This window comes from Entelurus aequoreus, linkage group LG03 (genome assembly GCF_033978785.1).
Source record: "Entelurus aequoreus isolate RoL-2023_Sb linkage group LG03, RoL_Eaeq_v1.1, whole genome shotgun sequence".
Classification (NCBI taxonomy): domain Eukaryota; kingdom Metazoa; phylum Chordata; class Actinopteri; order Syngnathiformes; family Syngnathidae; genus Entelurus; species Entelurus aequoreus.
In genome coordinates, this window is record NC_084733.1 from 54,292,562 (window position 1) to 54,311,870 (window position 19,309).

General features: G+C 40.4%; 2 protein-coding genes across 6 annotated transcripts in view; one reads left to right on the top strand and one right to left on the bottom strand.

Moving 5' to 3' along the window:
- lrrc9 (leucine rich repeat containing 9) overlaps nucleotides 1-1,489 on the bottom strand; it is a 38,544-nt gene extending 37,055 nt beyond the window's left edge. For 3 of the 5 annotated variants that reach the window (XM_062042177.1, XM_062042176.1, XM_062042173.1), the window contains exon 1: nucleotides 1,418-1,480. In XM_062042177.1, the coding sequence (XP_061898161.1) occupies nucleotides 1,418-1,432 (15 nt within the window). In that variant the 5' untranslated portion in view covers nucleotides 1,433-1,480. Of the gene's footprint in view, nucleotides 1-642; nucleotides 828-1,417 lie in introns of those variants that run through there. The other 2 variants (XM_062042175.1, XM_062042178.1) reach the window with 2 other exon arrangements.
- A 352-nt stretch (nucleotides 1,490-1,841) lies between these two features.
- The window catches only part of LOC133646619 (reticulon-1-A-like), a 46,744-nt gene continuing 29,276 nt past the window's right edge, over nucleotides 1,842-19,309 (top strand). The window contains exon 1 of the mRNA XM_062042179.1: nucleotides 1,842-2,154. Within this exon, the coding sequence (XP_061898163.1) occupies nucleotides 1,938-2,154 (217 nt within the window). The 5' untranslated portion in view covers nucleotides 1,842-1,937. The remainder of the gene's footprint in view (nucleotides 2,155-19,309) is intronic.

Consider the following 19,309-nt stretch of genomic DNA (forward strand, 5'->3'; position numbering starts at 1 on the left):
CAGGTGGGTGTCTAGCCCTGCCTTAATCGGAGATCCTCCATGATGATCACTGGTGAAGCAGCCGGTGGCTCTTTATGTTTGAAAACTGCCATGCGGTAATGCAACTCAACTTCCCAAGGGAGTGGATCATGCTCAACATCAGAACCTCATAGACAAACGTCAAGTTTCCCTCAATAAACCACAGCTCCCTGGTGCCAGCAGCAATCGTGCAGATGAGACCCAGACCATAAGAACACTACCGCCACCATGATTTGACTGTGAGAAAGACACAGTTTGCTTGGTAGGCCAACTCGTCTGTACTGCCAGCTATTTAGACAATAATGGCAGTGTCTGCTATACATTTTTGTGTAACTTCAGCCAAATCTAACATTATCTGAAGCTGATCAACGTCGTGTTTTACTTTTAATCGCGCAAGTAAAGCAAATCACATTATTTTAGGATACATTCATCATCACATGTAGAATTACTGTAAGTTGTTGTTGTTATAAATCCACTCCAGTGGGGCCATTACGCAAAAGCATCTACAGTGGATGTTTACACGAAGGCGTCACAAGCATTTGTTGGTTCATACGTGGTGGTCACAAAACATCACAAAAACATTCAAAAAAGTGTTCAAATGTCGACAAAAAAAAAAAATCTTACGTCACCGCTAGAGCGTGTCAGGTGATGTCACAATGCAGATTGTCGCAATGGCTGGTGGGAATTTGGCGCCTCGGTCAAGCTGGTAAACTAGTAGCCTAACTAGTAGGGTGCGTTGTTTGACAGACGTAATACAATTAGCTGTCGCCAACTCCCATACAACAGCCACCTTCTCATGGGTTCATTCCAACACATCTCGTACCGAAACATACTTTTGACTGCAGCTCGTTATAGCGTCTATTTTTTGCCTAAACAGTGAGGGACACTCCTCGGTGTCAACAAGTCCACACAGATAATTATCGTAGTGCTTCAGCTCAAGTAATTGGTTGATTATAGTAAATACTTGGTGCTGTCATTTAATTAACTGTCAGCTCAGGTAATATATATATCGAATAGCACAACAATATAATTCTTTAAGATCACACAATTAATTTATGGCTCGTATAATTCGCTAATGCTACCCGTCATGCTCATATTTACTGCTGAAAGGGGTGAAAGCTGTACTTTAGGCTTTATATGATTCACATTCACGTGTAAGAACTAAATGATTTGGGGAAGATACACGGCTACATTATACAGTAGAATGTCAATAGTAGAAGCTATGGGTGACCACATACTGTTTTTAATTAGCTAATACAAACGCCAGACGTAAACAATAATACTACTGCTAACCCCAAGTTGCCAGAAACCCAAACGTGATAGACACGCGTTATAAATTAACCTAAACAGCGTAAAATGGCTGTTTTTAGGGGGGAAGAAATACACGAAAGTTGCGTACCTTGACTCCCAACATGACTTTGGTTGTTCAGCTGTGTTGTGTAATGTTTGACCTGTCTGGTTGCTAAGAAGCCATGTTGAAAGTGTTCATATTCTCACTGCCACAAGATGGCGCCACACTGCATGACTTACTTGGTTTCCCCCGTGACACATTATGCTCTCACATTTTGGGTGCTTTTTTTCAACTATAATAATATAGATGCACGGCAGCTTCCACGGGACATTTTGTAGACATATAGGGCTCTCTCATGTTTGTGTATGTGACCAATAAGGGCCGACCCCGAGCCTCCGGGTCACCGTGACGTCACACTGGGAGCGAGCAGTGAACTAAAAGAATCGAGCCGGCTCCTCTCCTGCTGCCCATCCCAGGAAGCACACACGCACACTCGGCCCCAGACGCCAGTGACTGCGCCGCATCGCTGCGTGTTTGCCGCACAATAGTAAACCAGTCATCGGCGCCGTGCAAACACACACGCACACTTCCACTCACGGACTCTGCTGTCCCGACACCAGACATAAGCATGTCCGCGCAGTCCGGCGAGGAGCTCGGCTCGGATGGGAAATGGTTCGGCGAGGACTACGGCGGGAGGTATGGGAACACGGCGACTCAGTTCGACGAGCTTGGCGACGAGCTGAAGCCGAGAGGCGGCGAGGCTGCCGACGACCTGGTTCAACATTTTCATCCGTACCAGGACGACGGGAAAAGGCCCCCCGTTACTATGGAAACTGCATCTACAGGTAAGTTGGTGCAGACTCAATACTTGCAAAAAAAAAAAACCCAGCCAAATTCATGCACAGTCGATCCTCTTATCTGTATGCACTGCTGCTACCCATACATTGCAATTGCAGCAATTACGTCAACAAACTGCTGCACAGACACACTGACATGGCGGCCTGCTCATAGACACAGTATTGTGGTTATAATTTCATCTGCACTGAGAGGGGACACATGTTACAGACCGTTCTCAGTAAATGAAAAAGTGTCAGTCCGGTATAAAAGTGTACTGCACCACTGCAAATAACAACCTGCAGTAAGGAATATTAAGGATCGATCACCCTTTAGTGAAATAGGCCAATGTCATTTACAAGTATTCAATGTATAGTTATTTACTTATGGCTATATTGACAGTTTAACAATATCGACACAATATTTTAACCAGTTCCGTTTTCTTTTAATACATACAACTGTTTGCGCAAAACAAAGTCAGTGGTACACAGTAACTAAACAAAAGAAAAAAAAGCTATGTACTACTCTTTTAAATCTTTTTTTTGCCTAAGTCAAGGTCCTCATGTTTCCTGGGACTTATTCTCTGAATTTCTAAACATTAACAAAAAATATTGATCTAATCATCACTCTATCCATCCATTCATCCATTTTCTACCACTTGTCACTCTAGTACAGATCCTACACAGATACTACCCTTGGTGTTCACACAACCAACTTATGGATCAATCCGTCCTCCTCTTAGGTGTGTATAGTGTAGACTGCTGGCTGCGACAATGCTGACACACCAACATTTGCTATATTATCATCTCTGTAGACCAGTGATTCTCAAACTGTGTCGTGTGTACCACCAGTGGTACGCAGGCTCCATCCAGTGGTACGCAAAAGAATCACTTGATTAAAAATTAAAACTATTGAAACTGTTCAAAGTGTGTGTAATGTTACAGTGGCCAACCATATTAAATATACTTGAATACAATCTCTGCCTTGTTTTTAATTAATATTTAGGCCTACTATGCTACTGTATTTAAATGTTGGTTATTATTTTGGTACCTGAGAGCCAAGTTTTTTATGAGGTGGCACTTGGGGCAAAAAGTTTGAGAACCACTGCTCTAGACCAGTGGTCCCCAACCACCGGGCCACGGCCCGGTCCCAGTCAATGGATCGATTGGTGCCGGGCCGCACAAGAAATTAAATAAATAAATACATTAAATAAAATATTTTATTTTTATTTTTTTAATTCAATCAACATAAAAAACAAAAGATACACTTACAATTAGTGCACTAACCCAAAAAACCTCCCTCCCCCATTTACACTCATTCACACTCATTTGCACTAAAGGGTTGTTATTAATATTTCTGGTTCCTAAATTATATATCAATATAGATCAATACAGTCTGCAGGGATACAGTCCGTAAGCACACATGATTGTATTTTTTATGACAAAATATAAAAATTAAATAAAAATAAAGAAAATTAAAAAAAATACCATACACTCCCCAACCCCCACCCCCGGTCCGTGGGACAAATTTTCAAGCGTTGACCGGTCCGCAGTTACAAAAAGGTTGGGCACCACTGCTCTAAACTATTTCCTGTTGATATCTGCTTACTTTGTGCTGCGGTGTGGTTCCATCTACACTTCTTAAACTTTACTAAGCACTTTCTTATTTGGTTGTTTCTCGCGAGCTTAGCTATTAGCATACCTGCTATTGCTTGCTCTCGGTCAGTGGTGTGTCCGGACTATTTTTTCAGGGGTGGCACCCATGAAACAGTCAGTCTACCCCAGGAGCAGATGAAGTTACTATAGTACGTATAGAGTGAATCTTCTTGTAAGACAATTGCTGATATTCAACAATATTGCAAAGCATTTAGCTCTTACAGTACAGACAACTTGCAACAGTTGGCACAACATACAAATACAGTATGTCAAATTTCCTCTTTAATTAAGTAATATTGTAACATTTATAAAACTTTATTTAGATTTAAACTGATAAGGTCCTCATTCAAATCCACTCTTTACATTGCTGCCAACAGAATAATTTGAAATATTACGCAGTGTGCCTTTAGGAGTATTTGCACAACAACCTGGACTGAGCAGAACTAGAATCACGGTGGAATAACAAAAGATGGTGGGACTGAGATAATGTTCCAAACAGATGAATGCGCCTGTTTTTGTCTTGGCAGGCCAACACTTTAAACACGCTTGTGTAAAAAAATATATTGTAACTAAAATGACTTGCGTTCAGTGAAGGACCACGGACATCTCTAACCTGGCTGCTCATCATCAATCAAAAAAGAATGCCCGCCACTTGGACATGTGCCTGCCGATTAAGATTGCACGCCAATACGTGTGGGCACTGCATGGCGGATAAGATTGTCCGCCACCCGAATATGTGCACGTCGAATCCGCCAAATAAGATTGCCCGCCAATATGTGTGTGCCGGATTAGATTGCTCGCCACTACAATATGAAGTATAAACGCTTTGTAATCCATCAGAAATATGTAGACATACATCCGATTTCTATCGATGTCCCTCAAGCAACTCTAATGTGACAAACATGTACAAGTGTGGAGAGTGTTCTGCATATTACCTATCAGGCCGAGTAAATGGGTTCAATGGGTGTATTTCTCAATTGTGTATGTTACTATTAGACATTCTTTATAATGTCCACATAGTTCAGCAGGCAAGTTGTGTGTTTTTGTTCAAGTTAAAGTACCAGTGATTGTCACACGCACACTAGGTGTGGTGAAATTTGTCCTCTGCATTTGACTCATCCCCTTGTTCACCCCCTGGGAGGTGAGGAGAGCAGTGAGCAGCAGCGGTGGCCGCGCCCGGGAATCATTTTGGTAATTTAACCCCCAATTTCAACACTTGATGCTGAGTGCCAAGCAGATAGGTAATGGGTCCCATTTTTATAGTCTTTGGCAGTGTTGGGACTAACGCGTTACAAAGTAGCGCGTTACTGTAACGCCGTTAGTTTCGGCGGTGACTAGTAATCTAACGCGTTATTTTTTATATTCAGTAACTCAGTTACCGTTACTGCATGATGCGTTACTGCGTTATTTTACGTTATTTTTTATGTAGTATCGGCTAGAAACTGAAGATCTGAGTGTGTTTTGTGGCAGCGCTGCGGTGGAAAATAAGAGGCGTACGTGCTTTGTGTGGGTGGGGCGGGGGGGGACTCCCATACCGTAGTTGAGGAGCGCAGGGGAGACGTTCCTTCGGGGCTAACAACCTTCACTTTACCCGGAAGTGGTCTTTACAGCTGAGGGTGAATGACGAGGCCGGCGGTTTGTTGCAACTTTGTGACTTTATTGGACGCAGCCCTCCACCAAGCTAGAGAGAGCACCTGCAAGCACTCACTGTCGCCGGTCGCTCACTTCTCTCGCCCACTCACTCACTGAGTCATTCACCTCACATGCTGTCATATCTTAAAGGGCCACACACACGCACACACATAAACGCTACTATCATAACAACTAACAAGACATCAAAGCGAAGCCAAGAGTCGATTTTTTTAACAAGGAGAAATTCTCAATACTTTTCTTTTGTCGAGCACAAAGAAAATAACATTTTTGTTAAATGTAAGTTGTGTCTTGGATCAAAGATCCTATCTACTTAAAGTTAAAGTTAAAGTGCCATTATGTTGCAGCTATTTAAAATAGTTTTGTCAATTTGTTCTGGCCAGAAACAAATTGGCCTTTGAAACATATCTTTGTCTTTGTGTGTTGTATGTAGACCACATTGTTTGTGTGTTGTATGTAGACCACATTGTTTGTGTGTTGTATGTAGACCACATTGTTTGTGTGTTGTATGTAGACCACATTGTTTGTGTGTTGTATGTAGACCACATTACTTAGCAGAGTTCAGTGATGCAAATGCATGTCAAGTGATCAACACATTGTATTATTCTCCAGTGCAATAACAGTACTGAAATGAAGGCTAAAGGGCATTAATGGGAGCTTTTAAAAAAGAAAAGAAAAAAAGAAGTAACTAAATAGTTACTTTTCAAAGTAACGCATTACTTTTTGGTGTAAGTAACTGAGTTAGTAACTGAGTTACTTTTGAAATGAAGTAACTAGTAACTATAACTCATTACTGGTTTTCAGTAACTAACCCAACACTGGTCTTTGGTATGACTCGAGAGGAGCCAGATGAGGTGGTTCGGGCATCTGGTCAGGATGCCACCCGAACGCCTCCCTAGGGAGGTGTTTAGGGCACGTCCGACCGGTAGGAGGCCACGGGGAAGACCCAGGACACATTGGGAAGACTATGTTTCCCGGCTGGCCTGGGAACGCCTCGGTATACCCCGGGAGGAGCTGGACGAAGTGGCTGGGAAGAGGGAAGTCTGGGCTTCCCTGCTTAGGCTGCTGCCCCCGCGACCCGACCTCGGATAAGCGGAAGAAGATGGATGGATGGTATGACTCGGCCGGGGTTTGAACTCACGACCTACCGATCTCAGGGCGGACACTCTAACCACAAGGCCACTGAGCAGGTATCACATATTTTAAGATTCCGTATTGTTTTTTTATTAATTAGACCGTTCCTTCTCAACTACTTAGTAGGGCTATCAAAAAAAAAGTGAACTCATATGATTAATCCAAAAAAATTACATCAGTCAGTGATAAGGTCAATGCATATGTCAGTGCACAGTTGAATGAGGAGACTGACTGGTTTGTTTCACTTCAAAATACACCCAGACAGGACAATAAATAAAACCGTTAACAAGTATTGATGACATAAATAATTTATATTCAAGCAAATCATGTTCGTGGATGATATTCTGATGATAAAATTGCATTTGTGTCTAAATATTAGGGTCATTAAGTAAATTTAAATTATGCGAGCAAGTAACAACCTGTGATAATCGAGATTAATCCAAATTCAAGTGTGATTAATCTACAAACCCCGTTTCCATATGAGTTGGGAAATTGTGTTACATGTAAATATAAACGGAATACAATGATTTGCAAATCATTTTCAACCCATATTCAGTTGAATATGCTACAAAGACAACATATTTGATGTTCAAACTGATAAACATTTTTTTTTTGCAAATAATCATTAACTTTAGAATTTGATGCCAGCAACACGTGACAAAGAAGTTGGGAAAGGTGGCAATAAATACTGATAAAGTTGAGGAATGCTCATCAAACACTTATTTGGAACATCCCACAGGTGAACAGGCAAATTGGGAACAGGTGGGTGCCATGATTGGGTATAAAAGTAGATTCCATGAAATGCTCAGTCATTCACAAACAAGGATGGGGCGAGGGTCACCACCTTGTCAACAAATGCGTGAGCAAATTGTTGAACAGTTTAAGAAAAACCTTTTTCAACCCGCTATTGCAAGGAATTTAGGGATTTCACCATCTACGGTCAGTAATATCATGAAAGGGTTCAGAGAATCTGGAGAAACCACTGCACGTAAGCAGCTAAGCCCGTGACCTTCGATCCCTCAGGCTGTACTGCATCAACAAGCGACATCAGTGTGTAAAGGATATCACCACATGGGCTCAGGAACACTTCAGAAACCCACTGTCAGTAACTACAGTTGGTCGCTACATCTGTAAGTGCAAGTTAAAACTCTCCTATGCAAGGCGAAAACCGTTTATCAACAACACCCAGAAACGCTGTCGGCTTCGCTGTGCCTGAGCTCATCTAAGATGGACTGATACAGAGTGGAAAAGTGTTCTGTGGTCTGACAAGTCCACATTTCAAATTGTTTTTGGAAACTGTGGACGTCGTGTCCTCCGGACCAAAGAGGAAAAGAACCATCCGGATTGTTATAGGCGCAAAGTTGAAAAGCCAGCATCTGTGATGGTATGGGGGTGTATTAGTGCCCAAGACATGGGTAACTTACACATCTATGAAGGCGCCATTAATGCTGAAAGGTACATACAGGTTTTGGAGCAACATATGTTGCCATCCAATCAACGTTACCATGGACGCCCCTGCTTATTTCAGCAAGACAATGCCAAGCCACGTGTTACATCAACGTGGCTTCATAGTAAAAGAGTGCGGGTACTAGACTGGCCTGCCTGTAGTCCAGACCTGTCTCCCATTGAAAATGTGTGGCGCATTATGAAGCCTAAAATACCACAACGGAGACCCCCGGACTGTTAAACAACTTAAGCTGTACATCAAGCAAGAATGGGAAAGAATTCCACCTGAGAAGCTTAAAAAATGTGTCTCCTCAGTTCCCAAACGTTTACTGAGTGTTGTTAAAAGGAAAGGCCATGTAACACAGTGGTGAACATGCCCTTTCCCAACTACTTTGGCACGTGTTGCAGCCATGAAATTCTAAGTTAATTATTATTTGAAAAAAAAAAAAAAGTTTATGAGTTTGAACATCAAATATGTTGTCTTTGTAGTGCATTCAACTGAATATGGGTTGAAAAGGATTTGCAAATCATTGTATTCCGTTTATATTTACATCTAACACAATTTCCCAACTCATATGGAAACAGGGTTTGTAAATAAAACAAATAATTAGAGATGTCCGATAATGGCTTTTTTGCCGATATCCGATATTCCGGTATTGTCCAACTCTTAATTACCGATTCCGATATCAACCATACCGATATATACAGTGGTGGAATTAACACATTATTATGCCTAATTTTGTTGTGATGCCCCGCTGGATGCATTAAACAATGTAACAAGGTTTTCCAAAATAAATCCACTCAAGTTATGGAAAAAAATGCCAACATGGCACTGCCATATTTATTATTGAAGTCACAAAGTGCATTATTTTTTTTAACATGCCTCAAAACAGCAGCTTGGAATTTGGGACATGCTCTCCCTGAGAGAGCATGAGGAGGTTGAGGTGGGCGGGGTTGGGGGGGGGGGGGTAGCGGGGGGTGTATATTGTAGCGTCCCGGAAGAGTTAGTGCTGCAAGGGGTTCTGGGTATTTGTTCTGTTGTGTTTATGTTGTGTTACGGTGCGGATGTTCTCCCAAAATGTGTTTGTCATTCTTGTTTGGTGTGGGTTCACAATGTGGCGCATATTTGTAACAGTGTTAAAGTTGTTTATACGGTCACCCTCAGTGTGACCTGTATGACTGTTGACCAAGTATGCATTGCATTCACTTGTGTGTGTGAAAAGCCGTAGATATTATGTGATTGGGTCGGCACGCAAAGGCTGTGCCTTTAAGGTTTATTGGTGCTCTGTACTTCTCCCTACGTCCGTGTACACAGCAGCGTTTTAAAAAGTAATACATTTTACTTTTTAAAACCGATACCGATAATTTCCGATATTACATTTTAAAGCATTTATTGGCCGATAATATCGGCAGTCCGATATTATCGGACATCTCTACAAATAATCATTTGACAGCACTAATTGTGAGATAATAGTAACGTTTAGAAAATATGCAATTCCATGCAGTAAAAAATGTTCTGTCAAAATGGAAAGATCAAATACATTTAGTATAAAAAAGATAAAGTACTTTATTGACACATGTTTTTTCCAGGTTAAGCAAGCCATACAAAACATACGGCCTTAGGTTTGACACTTGTACTGGACATTGTTGTACGTTGTATGCTTTATTGTCATGTATTTATAAACTATTACCGACTTAAGATGAAGAATGAAATCGGTTCCCAGCAAAAAAGCATCCTTATTTTAGAAAAAGCATGAATGGGTGTTTTTCCCCACAAAACTATATTGATAAGACATTCACAAATATGCATGGATCCACCATTTTCAGTTATGTTCTTATGTACTTGTTATAGCAGAAGCCATGTTTTTGCTCTAAATTGGTAAAACTCCTAAGCATATTGTGGGTGCTATTTTCAATTAGGAGCTCACTGCTAACGCTGGCAAGTAAAACTAAACTGGTGCTGGGCACTTTTCATTCACTGAAAAATTCATAAAAGTTTTTTAAAAAAGCAGATTACTGGCTTCCTGTCATTTTTATTTTATTGGCTATCACTAAAATCAAACACGTCATATTTCATATTCATCAAATACAGGGACCGGCTTAATTCACAGACTGTGAGCTTGAAGCACACAAATGGGAGTGTATAGAAGTTCCCACTACTGTCATGGGGGTCAGATTATTATTATTTCTGTTCATTTTCTGTTCTCATCACAACAATACAAGTGTTTTCGTCACAAATTGAAGGTTCTAAGTGGAAATAGTTGGGGATGAAGCAATAAATAGCTGGAAAGGATAGTCTGTCCTTAGTATCCTTTTCAGATGTCTACAATTCCCCGTCTTAGTAATCGATCCATGTCTGACCTAAATGTTGTTCACTGTGCCACCACAAGCATTACCTGCATTTTCCACCGTGTCAAGTCTTTATGAGACATACATTGTTGTTGCATTATGATGCCGTAAATGTGCAACAGCCCTATAGATGCGACACCATTTCTCTTGCAAAAAGGAGGTCAGGTTGCCATTTGTTTGTCAGCAAGATTATATCAGAACTACACAGCATATTTGGACAAAACTTTTTCATATACTGAGGGGCTTTAAATAATGAAACTTGCTGTATCGTTTTAGTAAAGTTAGTTTTTGGGGGGGTCATGAACTGGGGGCCTTGCAGCAGCCTGTGCATTTTTTCTGACATTAGCACAGGAATGGCTGAACATGGAACATCCATCCTATTTAATCCTACTGATAATTATGCAGAAATACCCTACCATTGCAACACAGGGGATTTTTCAGAAGTATGGCTAACTATGAACGTGTATCTACAATATATTGATAAAGGGCCATTTTGATTAGTAAACTACTCTATTACCAAGTAAACCATACTTTCCCCTTTTGGGCATTTATGTTTTACTTAAAGGCCATTTTCCCGAAATATGTAGCTCTTGACACAATTGTCTACTGTAGTGGATGCTGGTTCTCAGGATGATATATATATTCCTCTTCAAAATAGTAGTTTGTTTCAATCCAATACAGCACAAATATGTTAAACAATTAAAAAAACTAATTAAATCACACTTCAAAATGTAGATCACGTGAAATGTATTAATGGAGTTCATAAGGCTCCAAAATGATTCCAGAGCCCGGCCACTGCTGCTGCTCACTGCTCCCCTCACCTCCCAGGTGGTGGAACAAGGGGATGGGTCAAATGCAGAGAGTAATTTCACCACACCTAGTGTGTGTGGGGAAAGGGAGGGATACCGTTTACATTTAACACATACAGTATTAGTATTAAATCGGTACTTGAAAAATGATGCCGGTGCCTAAACAGTAGGGGTGTGGGAAAAAAATCGATTCAAATTCGAATCGCGATTCTCACGTTGTGCGATTCAGAATCGATTCTCTTTCATTTATTTATTTTATTTTTTATTTTTTTTAAATTAATCAATCCAACAAAACAATACACAGCAATACCATAACAATGCAATCAAATTCCAAAACCAAACCCGACCCAGCAACACTCAGAACTGCAATAAACAGAGCAATTGAGAGGAGACACAAACACGACACAGAACAAACCAAAAGTAGTGAAACAAAAATGAACATTATCAACAACAGTATCAATATTAGTTACAATTTCAACATAGCTGTGATTAAAAATCCCTCATTGACATTATCATTAGACATTTATAAAAATAAAAAACAAAAAAAACAATAGTGTCACAGTGGCTTACACTTGCATCGCATCTCATAAGCTTGACAACACACTGTGTCCAATATTTTCACAAAGATAAAATAAGTCATATTTTTGGTGCATTTAATAGTTAAAACAAATTTACATTATTGCAATTAGTTGATAAAACATTGTCCTTTACTATTATAAAAGCTTTTTACAAAAATCTACTACTCTGCTTGCATGTCAGCAGACTGGGGTAGATCCTGCTGAAATCCTATGTATTGAATGAATAGAGAATCCTTTTGAATCGGGAAAATATTGTTTTTGAATCGAGAATCGTGTTGAATCGAAAAAAATCGATTTTGAATCGAATCGTGACCCCAAGAATCGATATTGAATCAAATTGTGGGACACCCAAAGATTCACAGCCCTACTAAACGGTGTCTGAACCGGTAATAAAAAAAATGGAAATCATGTGCATTTTTGTTAAAAACAACTACTCTTTTTATTCCTATGAAATTTTGTAACGTTCAATTTGAACAGACTAGTGAAACTATAAAAAATTCCACAACTAATTGTCATAATTATTGCAGCAACACAGACTTTTGTCATATTGATGTTCATAGTTCCAGGGATTGGTGAATGCAATCTTGTCCGCTGTAACCGTCATTGGTGTATAATGAGGAGGTAGTGCTGTGTTGTTGTTGTGGCTACTAGCTAGTCTAGCGGTGTTATGATGGCTGCTGTTGGCGTGCTATGGGCAGTAATAAGTATAAAAAGAGCGTCAGACTGTGTACATTACTTATAAGACGTTACTTGCACAATATCACCGCCAAGATTGCTGGCTGAGACTGCCTTAATTTAGCACCGAAATGAACCACCAATAGCTGCTTTTTTCAGTCCAGGTACACTACCACCGCTTAATTGGCACCGGTGTTATTAAGGAACCAGGTTTCAGTGCAATGGTGCCCATTCCTGCCAAAGACTATAAAAATGGGACCCATTACCTCCCTGCTTGACACTCAGCATCAAGGGTTGGAATTGGGGGTTAAATCACCAAAAATGATTCCCGGGCGCGGCCACCGCTGCTGCTCACTGCTCCCCTCACCTCCCAGGGGGTGATCGAGGGTGATGGGTCAAATGCAGAGAATAATTTCGCCACACCTAGTGTGTGTGTGTGACAATCATTGCAATCACTTTACCTTTTATAACTGCCTTATCGGCCAAATGAAAGAAAACGGCACATGGAAAGCCACACCTAATAAACTACTTTGTCTTTCTTTTGATTATTAAGATACATGCACTTAGACAAATTGTTTTATCTCATTAAAGCCTCAGAACATTTGCTATGGTTTTACTTACGTGTTACTACCTGTTAACTAGTTTACGTATAGTGTAGCTCCTTTCGATACACGGCAACACAGGAAAGTTATTTTTTGTAAAATGGGCGTTTATTGACTCCTTCTTGCTGTACACACCATCCACGCCGACCTGCCAACACGTGTACAATGTACAATACAGTACATCAGACTTTGATTTCACATCAATAAACACTCGGAAATAAATTAAATTACAAAAATACAATACCTCGTTGGCTGCTTGTAACGAAAAGAGGTTCTAATAATCACTTTCTTGAAGTTTTACACAAATCATCGAATACACTTAAAGTTTTCGAGGAGCTGAAGACAACATGCTCAAGCATCCTCTCCTCTTGCATGTTCTTCTTGTTTACTGTCTGTGGGGTCGCAACATCACAACAATCGTTCCGCTTTGCAACACAATTAACACAATACATTTACATTTTGCTCAGGAGATTTTACAATCACACATTTTCTAATAATATTTTATAACTCTGCATCATTAACTTATTTATTAATATTTATTTATTTATGACACATATTTAAAGCATGCAAACTCTCAGCAACAGCTACATATAGTTTTACACTTAAATCAATAAAATAAATACTGTATTAAATGCAATAGACCTCCAAAGACATGCACCTGGGGATAGGTTGCTTGGCAACACTAAATGGTCCCTAGTTTGTGAATGTGAGTGTGAATGTTGTCTGTCTATCTGTGTTGGCCCTGCGATGAGATGGCGACTTGTCCAGGGTGCACCCCGCCTTCCGCCCGATTGTAGCTGAGATAGGCTCCAGCGCCACCCGCAACCCCGAAAGGGACAAGCGGTAGAAAATGGATGGATGGATGTCAACTACTGATTCTAGTGGGCATAACACCTTCTACAATCCACTTCTTCCCTCAGTGGAACAGACAGTATTATCAGCATATCATGAGAGACAAGGGGATGAGGCTGCACATGACAGTCTGTCTCATGTCCACAAAGCACTTAGTGGTCTTACATGACCCAGGACTGCTTTTTGGGCGACTGAATGCTTAGCTCATGTTTCTCAACAGAGAGCAGTGTAAAGTATTTTCCAAAGTGTTGATGAAGATGAAACAACACAGAGCATTAACAGGCATATATCATCAATGATGAGTGAGGCAAGCCTTTGAAAAATCTGCTCTGAAAGTTCAGGACAGAATGTGTCAGTCAGTAAAGGACCAAACAATCCTAATTTGGATCAATACTTAAAGGCCTACAGAAATGATTTTTTTTTATTTAAACGGGGATAGCAGATCCATTCTATGTGTCATACTTGATCATTTCGCGATATTGCCATATTTTTGCTGAAAGGATTTAGTAGAGAACATCGACGATAAAGTCCGCAACTTTTGGTCTCTGATAAAAAAAAGCCTTGCCTGTACCGGAAGTAGCGTGACGTCGCAGGTTGAAGAGCTCCTCACATTTCCCCATTGTTTACACCAGCAGCAAGAGTGATTCGGACCGAGAAAGCGACGATTACCCCATTAACTTGAGCGAGGATGAAAGATTCGTGGATGAGGAACGTGAGAGTGAAGGACTAGAGTGCAGTACAGGACGTATCTTTTTTCGCTCTGACCGTAACTTAGGTAAAAGGGCTCATTGGATTCCACACTTTCTCCTTTTTCTATTGTGGATCACGGATTTGTATTTTAAACCACCTCGGATACTATATCCTCTTGAAAATGAGAGTCGAGAACGCGAAATGGACATTCATAGTGACTTTTATCTCCACGACAATACATCGGTGAAGCACTTTAGCTACGGAGCTAAAGTGATAGCATCATGCTTAAATGCAGATAGAAACAAAAGAAATAAGCCCCTGACTGGAAGGATAGACAGAAGATCAACAATACTACTATCAGGAGACACCGAACCAAACCCCGGACCTGTAACTACACGGTTAATGCTGTGTCGCCTGTCGAAGCCTAGCAATGCTGTTGCTAACGACGCCATTGAAGCTAACTTAGCTACGGGACCTCATCAGAGCTATGCTAAAAACATTAGCGCTCCACCTACGCCAGCCCTCATCTGCTCATCAACACCCGTGCTCACCTGCGTTCCAGCGATCGACGGCGCGACGAAGGACTTCACCCGATCATCGATGCGGTCGGCGGCTAGCGTCGGATAGCGCGTCTGCTATCCAACTCAAAGTCCTCCTGATTGTGTTGCTGCAGCCAGCCGCTAATACACCGATCCCACCTACAGCTTTCTTCTTTGCAGTCTCCATTGTTCATTAAACAAATTGCAAAAGATTCACCAACACAGATGTCCAGAATACTGTGGAATTTTGCGATGAAAACAGAGCTGTTTGTATTGGGATACAATGTGTCCCAATACTTCCGTTTCAACCATTGACGTCACGCGCAAACGTCATCATACATAGACGTTTCCAACCGGAAGTTTAGCGTGAAATTTAAAATTGCACTTTATAAGTTAACCCGGCCGTATTGGCATGTGTTGCAATGTTAAGATTTCATCATTTATATATAAACTATCAGACTGCGTGGTCGGTAGTAGTGGGTTTCAGTAGGCCTTTAATAATACATCGTAAAGAATACCAACCTACTGCAAGCCTGAATGTTGTCATTAACACGTCCTGGAAGAAAAAAAATGGAACCATTAATTTAGTTGAAATTATTTATAAAAAAAACATCCTAATTATAATAATAACCACCTGCTCAGTGGCCTAGTGGTTAGAGTGTCCGCCCTGAGATCGGTAGGTCGTGAGTTCAAACCCCGGCTGAGTCATACCAAAGACACTGCTCCCCTCACCTCCCAGGGGGTGAACAAGGGGATGGGTCAAATGCAGAGGACAAATTTCACCACATCTATTGTGTGTGTGACAATCATTGGTACTTTAACTAGATTGTATTTACATTTTTGAGGATCAGATTAGCATACCTAGATCATGAAATTGGAAACCAATTCCTTATTGCATGCACACACTATAGTAGGGTTGCTCAATATAGACGATATACGATATAAATGTGGCCAATGTGAGTATTAAATCTATCCTTATATCATGATAATGCATGTTGATGACACATTCTGGAGGTGTCCCGCAAATTTGACAGCGACAACGCAATGTAGCATTCTCGCGAGCGGCTTATGTCCCTCCACAGTGCGTATCCACTTTTAAGTCAGCAATCCTCACTTCTATGGCAGAAAATAAACCTGTTTCTTACAAGATTCTGAACAGCATAATATAAGCAAGTCGCTTCACCCACCACATTTCTCTATTTTGTATTGCTACTGATTTTTTGCTACATTAACTATTACAATTTGTTGTTTTTATTTAAAATTGTTGAATTCATACGTTGTTTTATATAGTGCTAACTCAGTATATAAACTGTCTCTCTGCTGTTATGCTCTAGGTTGCGAGCAAAATTTTGGGTTACGAGCATCCCCAACACTAGGTGGCGTAACAAAGGCAATAGTTTACTATTGCCTTTCATTTACAGGGTTTACCCTGTAAGATCCAGCTGAAACATGTGGGGTCTTACTCGCCAACATTATCTTATAGCTAGAGATCGGCAAAACTTTGTTTTTCCAACCATGGGAATGAAGAAAGTGAGTGTGAAGGACAATTCTCAGAAGAAGTGGATAATAATCATTGAATTAAAGAAATAAATAATCACAAACATGACCGAGCATGTTGACAACTTGGTGAAGCTGTTGGAGCGCAGCACTGCTAGTCTGCAACATACCGAAGCAGAATGAGGCGTTAACACCAGCCAAGGACGTTAAAACAATATTTAAAATATTAAAAAGCTGCTGATGGTGTGTTTGACAGAGAAGCAGTTCGAAGGAGGTACCATAGAAGTCTGCTATGCAGGGTAAAGGCTGTATATTATTAGAAGTGTTTTGAGTTAAGAGTGCCATCACAAAACCAATTAAATTTGTATTAGAGGTACTATCTGTATTATTGAAGTATTTCAATTAATATTTTGTTCAACTTGCATGACACACAAAAATAGAAAAACATTGTTTTTCAAAACACCAATTTGGCACCTATTTTGGTTAAAATGTAAACAATACCCACTCGTAGTTGCCAAGATACCTTATTTAGATGTAATAGATTACCTGGAAATGTCATATACACATTTGTGTTCCAGAGGCACCCATCGATCGAATTAGAACTAGCGAATGTAAAAATGGTCTTTGCACACACACACACACACACACACACACACACACGCACACACGCACACGCGCACACACACACACACACACACACACACACACACACACACACACACACACACACACACACACACACACAAATGATAGTAACCGTTTTATTACATGAATCTCAGAATCATAATCAGCTTAATTGGCCATGTGTGTTTAACACACAAGGAATTTGACTTGTTTGACTGTCCTTTAGGTACTTTTACGAGAAAATAACAGTTTCAATTACCAATTTCTATTAGTATTTTAAACTAAACAATACTGTATAACATGCTCACAAAAGCATTTGTTTTTATAGATTTATTCTGTATATTCTGTGTGTGTGCGTGTGTGTGTGTGTGTGTGTGTGTGTGTGTGTGTGTGTGTGTGTGTGTGTGTGTGTGTGTGTGTGTGTGTGTGTGTGTGTGTGTGTGTGTGTGTGTGTGTGTGTGTGTGTGTGTGTGTAAAATGCACTTCCTGTCCCAATTAGCCTCACTTTTACGAGTTTTATTGACTTAGTGATTGGGAGTGGTCTGTGGTGTTCATTATCCAACTACAAGCCATTAGAAGCGTGTCGTAAATGCTTCATATGTGCTGTCGCTGTGGACAAGTGTTTATTTCAGTAAATCTCTAACTATTCCATGCGCTACTGTCCCTTGGGTTTTCTCTCAGAACGATTAAGAGCCAGGAAGTGAAACGTGATGCTTGATCCATCTCTTGTGCATGTGGTTAGTGTAAATCCCTATGCAGAGTACACTTTAAGGGTTGAGAGCTACCATCACAGAGAAAATAACATTCCAATGGCTTGCTGTGAAGATTATTTAAGCGAATGCATGCCTGCATCTGTATGCTTTATTGCTAAATTCTGCATTGAAATGGAAGTGAAATGGCAATTTAAAGAAGTTACACTAAATTGACAGCGCAGACAGTCTCCCACACACTCTCCAGCCATCCATAAATATCCATCCAAGCAAACAAAAACAAGAATCAATACTGCATCACGGCCACAGAATCCAAATAGGTTCGCTTTTATCCAAACTGCCTCTCCATTGATTTACCTAAGGCCGATGTAACAAAAACATTTGTCCTGTGTGGCCTTTTGTGACGCTTCTTACCATAATTGTATGCTTCTTTTGTTTAGGATCAATGCAACTCAAAGCAGACAACTGTTTACAGCAAAGCTTGTTTTTTTATTGACGTCTGAAAGTAATTTAGTTTGTACCTGCACTCTCATGTTAGGCTGCCTTTTGTCATCTCCCCAATTTAATGTGTGCCTTTTACAGGCATTTAAATGTAATAATAAGTGGTCGGTATTTATAAGTGTAGTCAGACGTGGTAATCAATGTATTATGAGAGTAGAAAGTATTAAAAGTATGAGTCACGCCATGACCGAATAGGAATCCGATATTACATCACCTTGCAGCACAATCACATCAGGACTACTTTGTCGTTCTTTTTAATAAGATTGATGCACCTCTTGTTAAAGCCTCAGAACATTTGCTATGGTTTTACTTAAGTATTACTACCTGTTACCTGGCTTTATTAATAGAAAAGCGAGACACTTTGAACCGAGTAGACACAGAAAGTCCTTAGTCTACGATCAACTTGAACCAGCATGCAATGTCTAATTTCACTTTCCTTTTATTTGATGCACTGCCATCAGAAGAGTCTGTCTTATGCCTGGGTGACATAATGAGGGAGAAAAGTAATTAAAAAAACCAAAAGGAACATTGTCTTTCCTTGGTGTGATGCACGACTACGCCTTCTGTTGCCACGCGCATTTAATTAGTTCTCAGTATTACCGGTAATCATTTACGAGAATGTGTCCTAACCACAAAATATTGCAACAACAGTGTGATGGAAAAATGTTGTTTGAGATTCCAAATACTCCTATTTCTTTTCATTTGTTTTCTGTTGAGAACAGTGTAAACAACTCAAAAGAGTATTAAACAGGGTTTCCCCTAGATTGCCAAGATACCTGTGGTGGTGGAGGCGTGGCTAGGGGCATGGTCACATGACATCACATATTTTGCTATGACGATATGATTTTCTCTAAG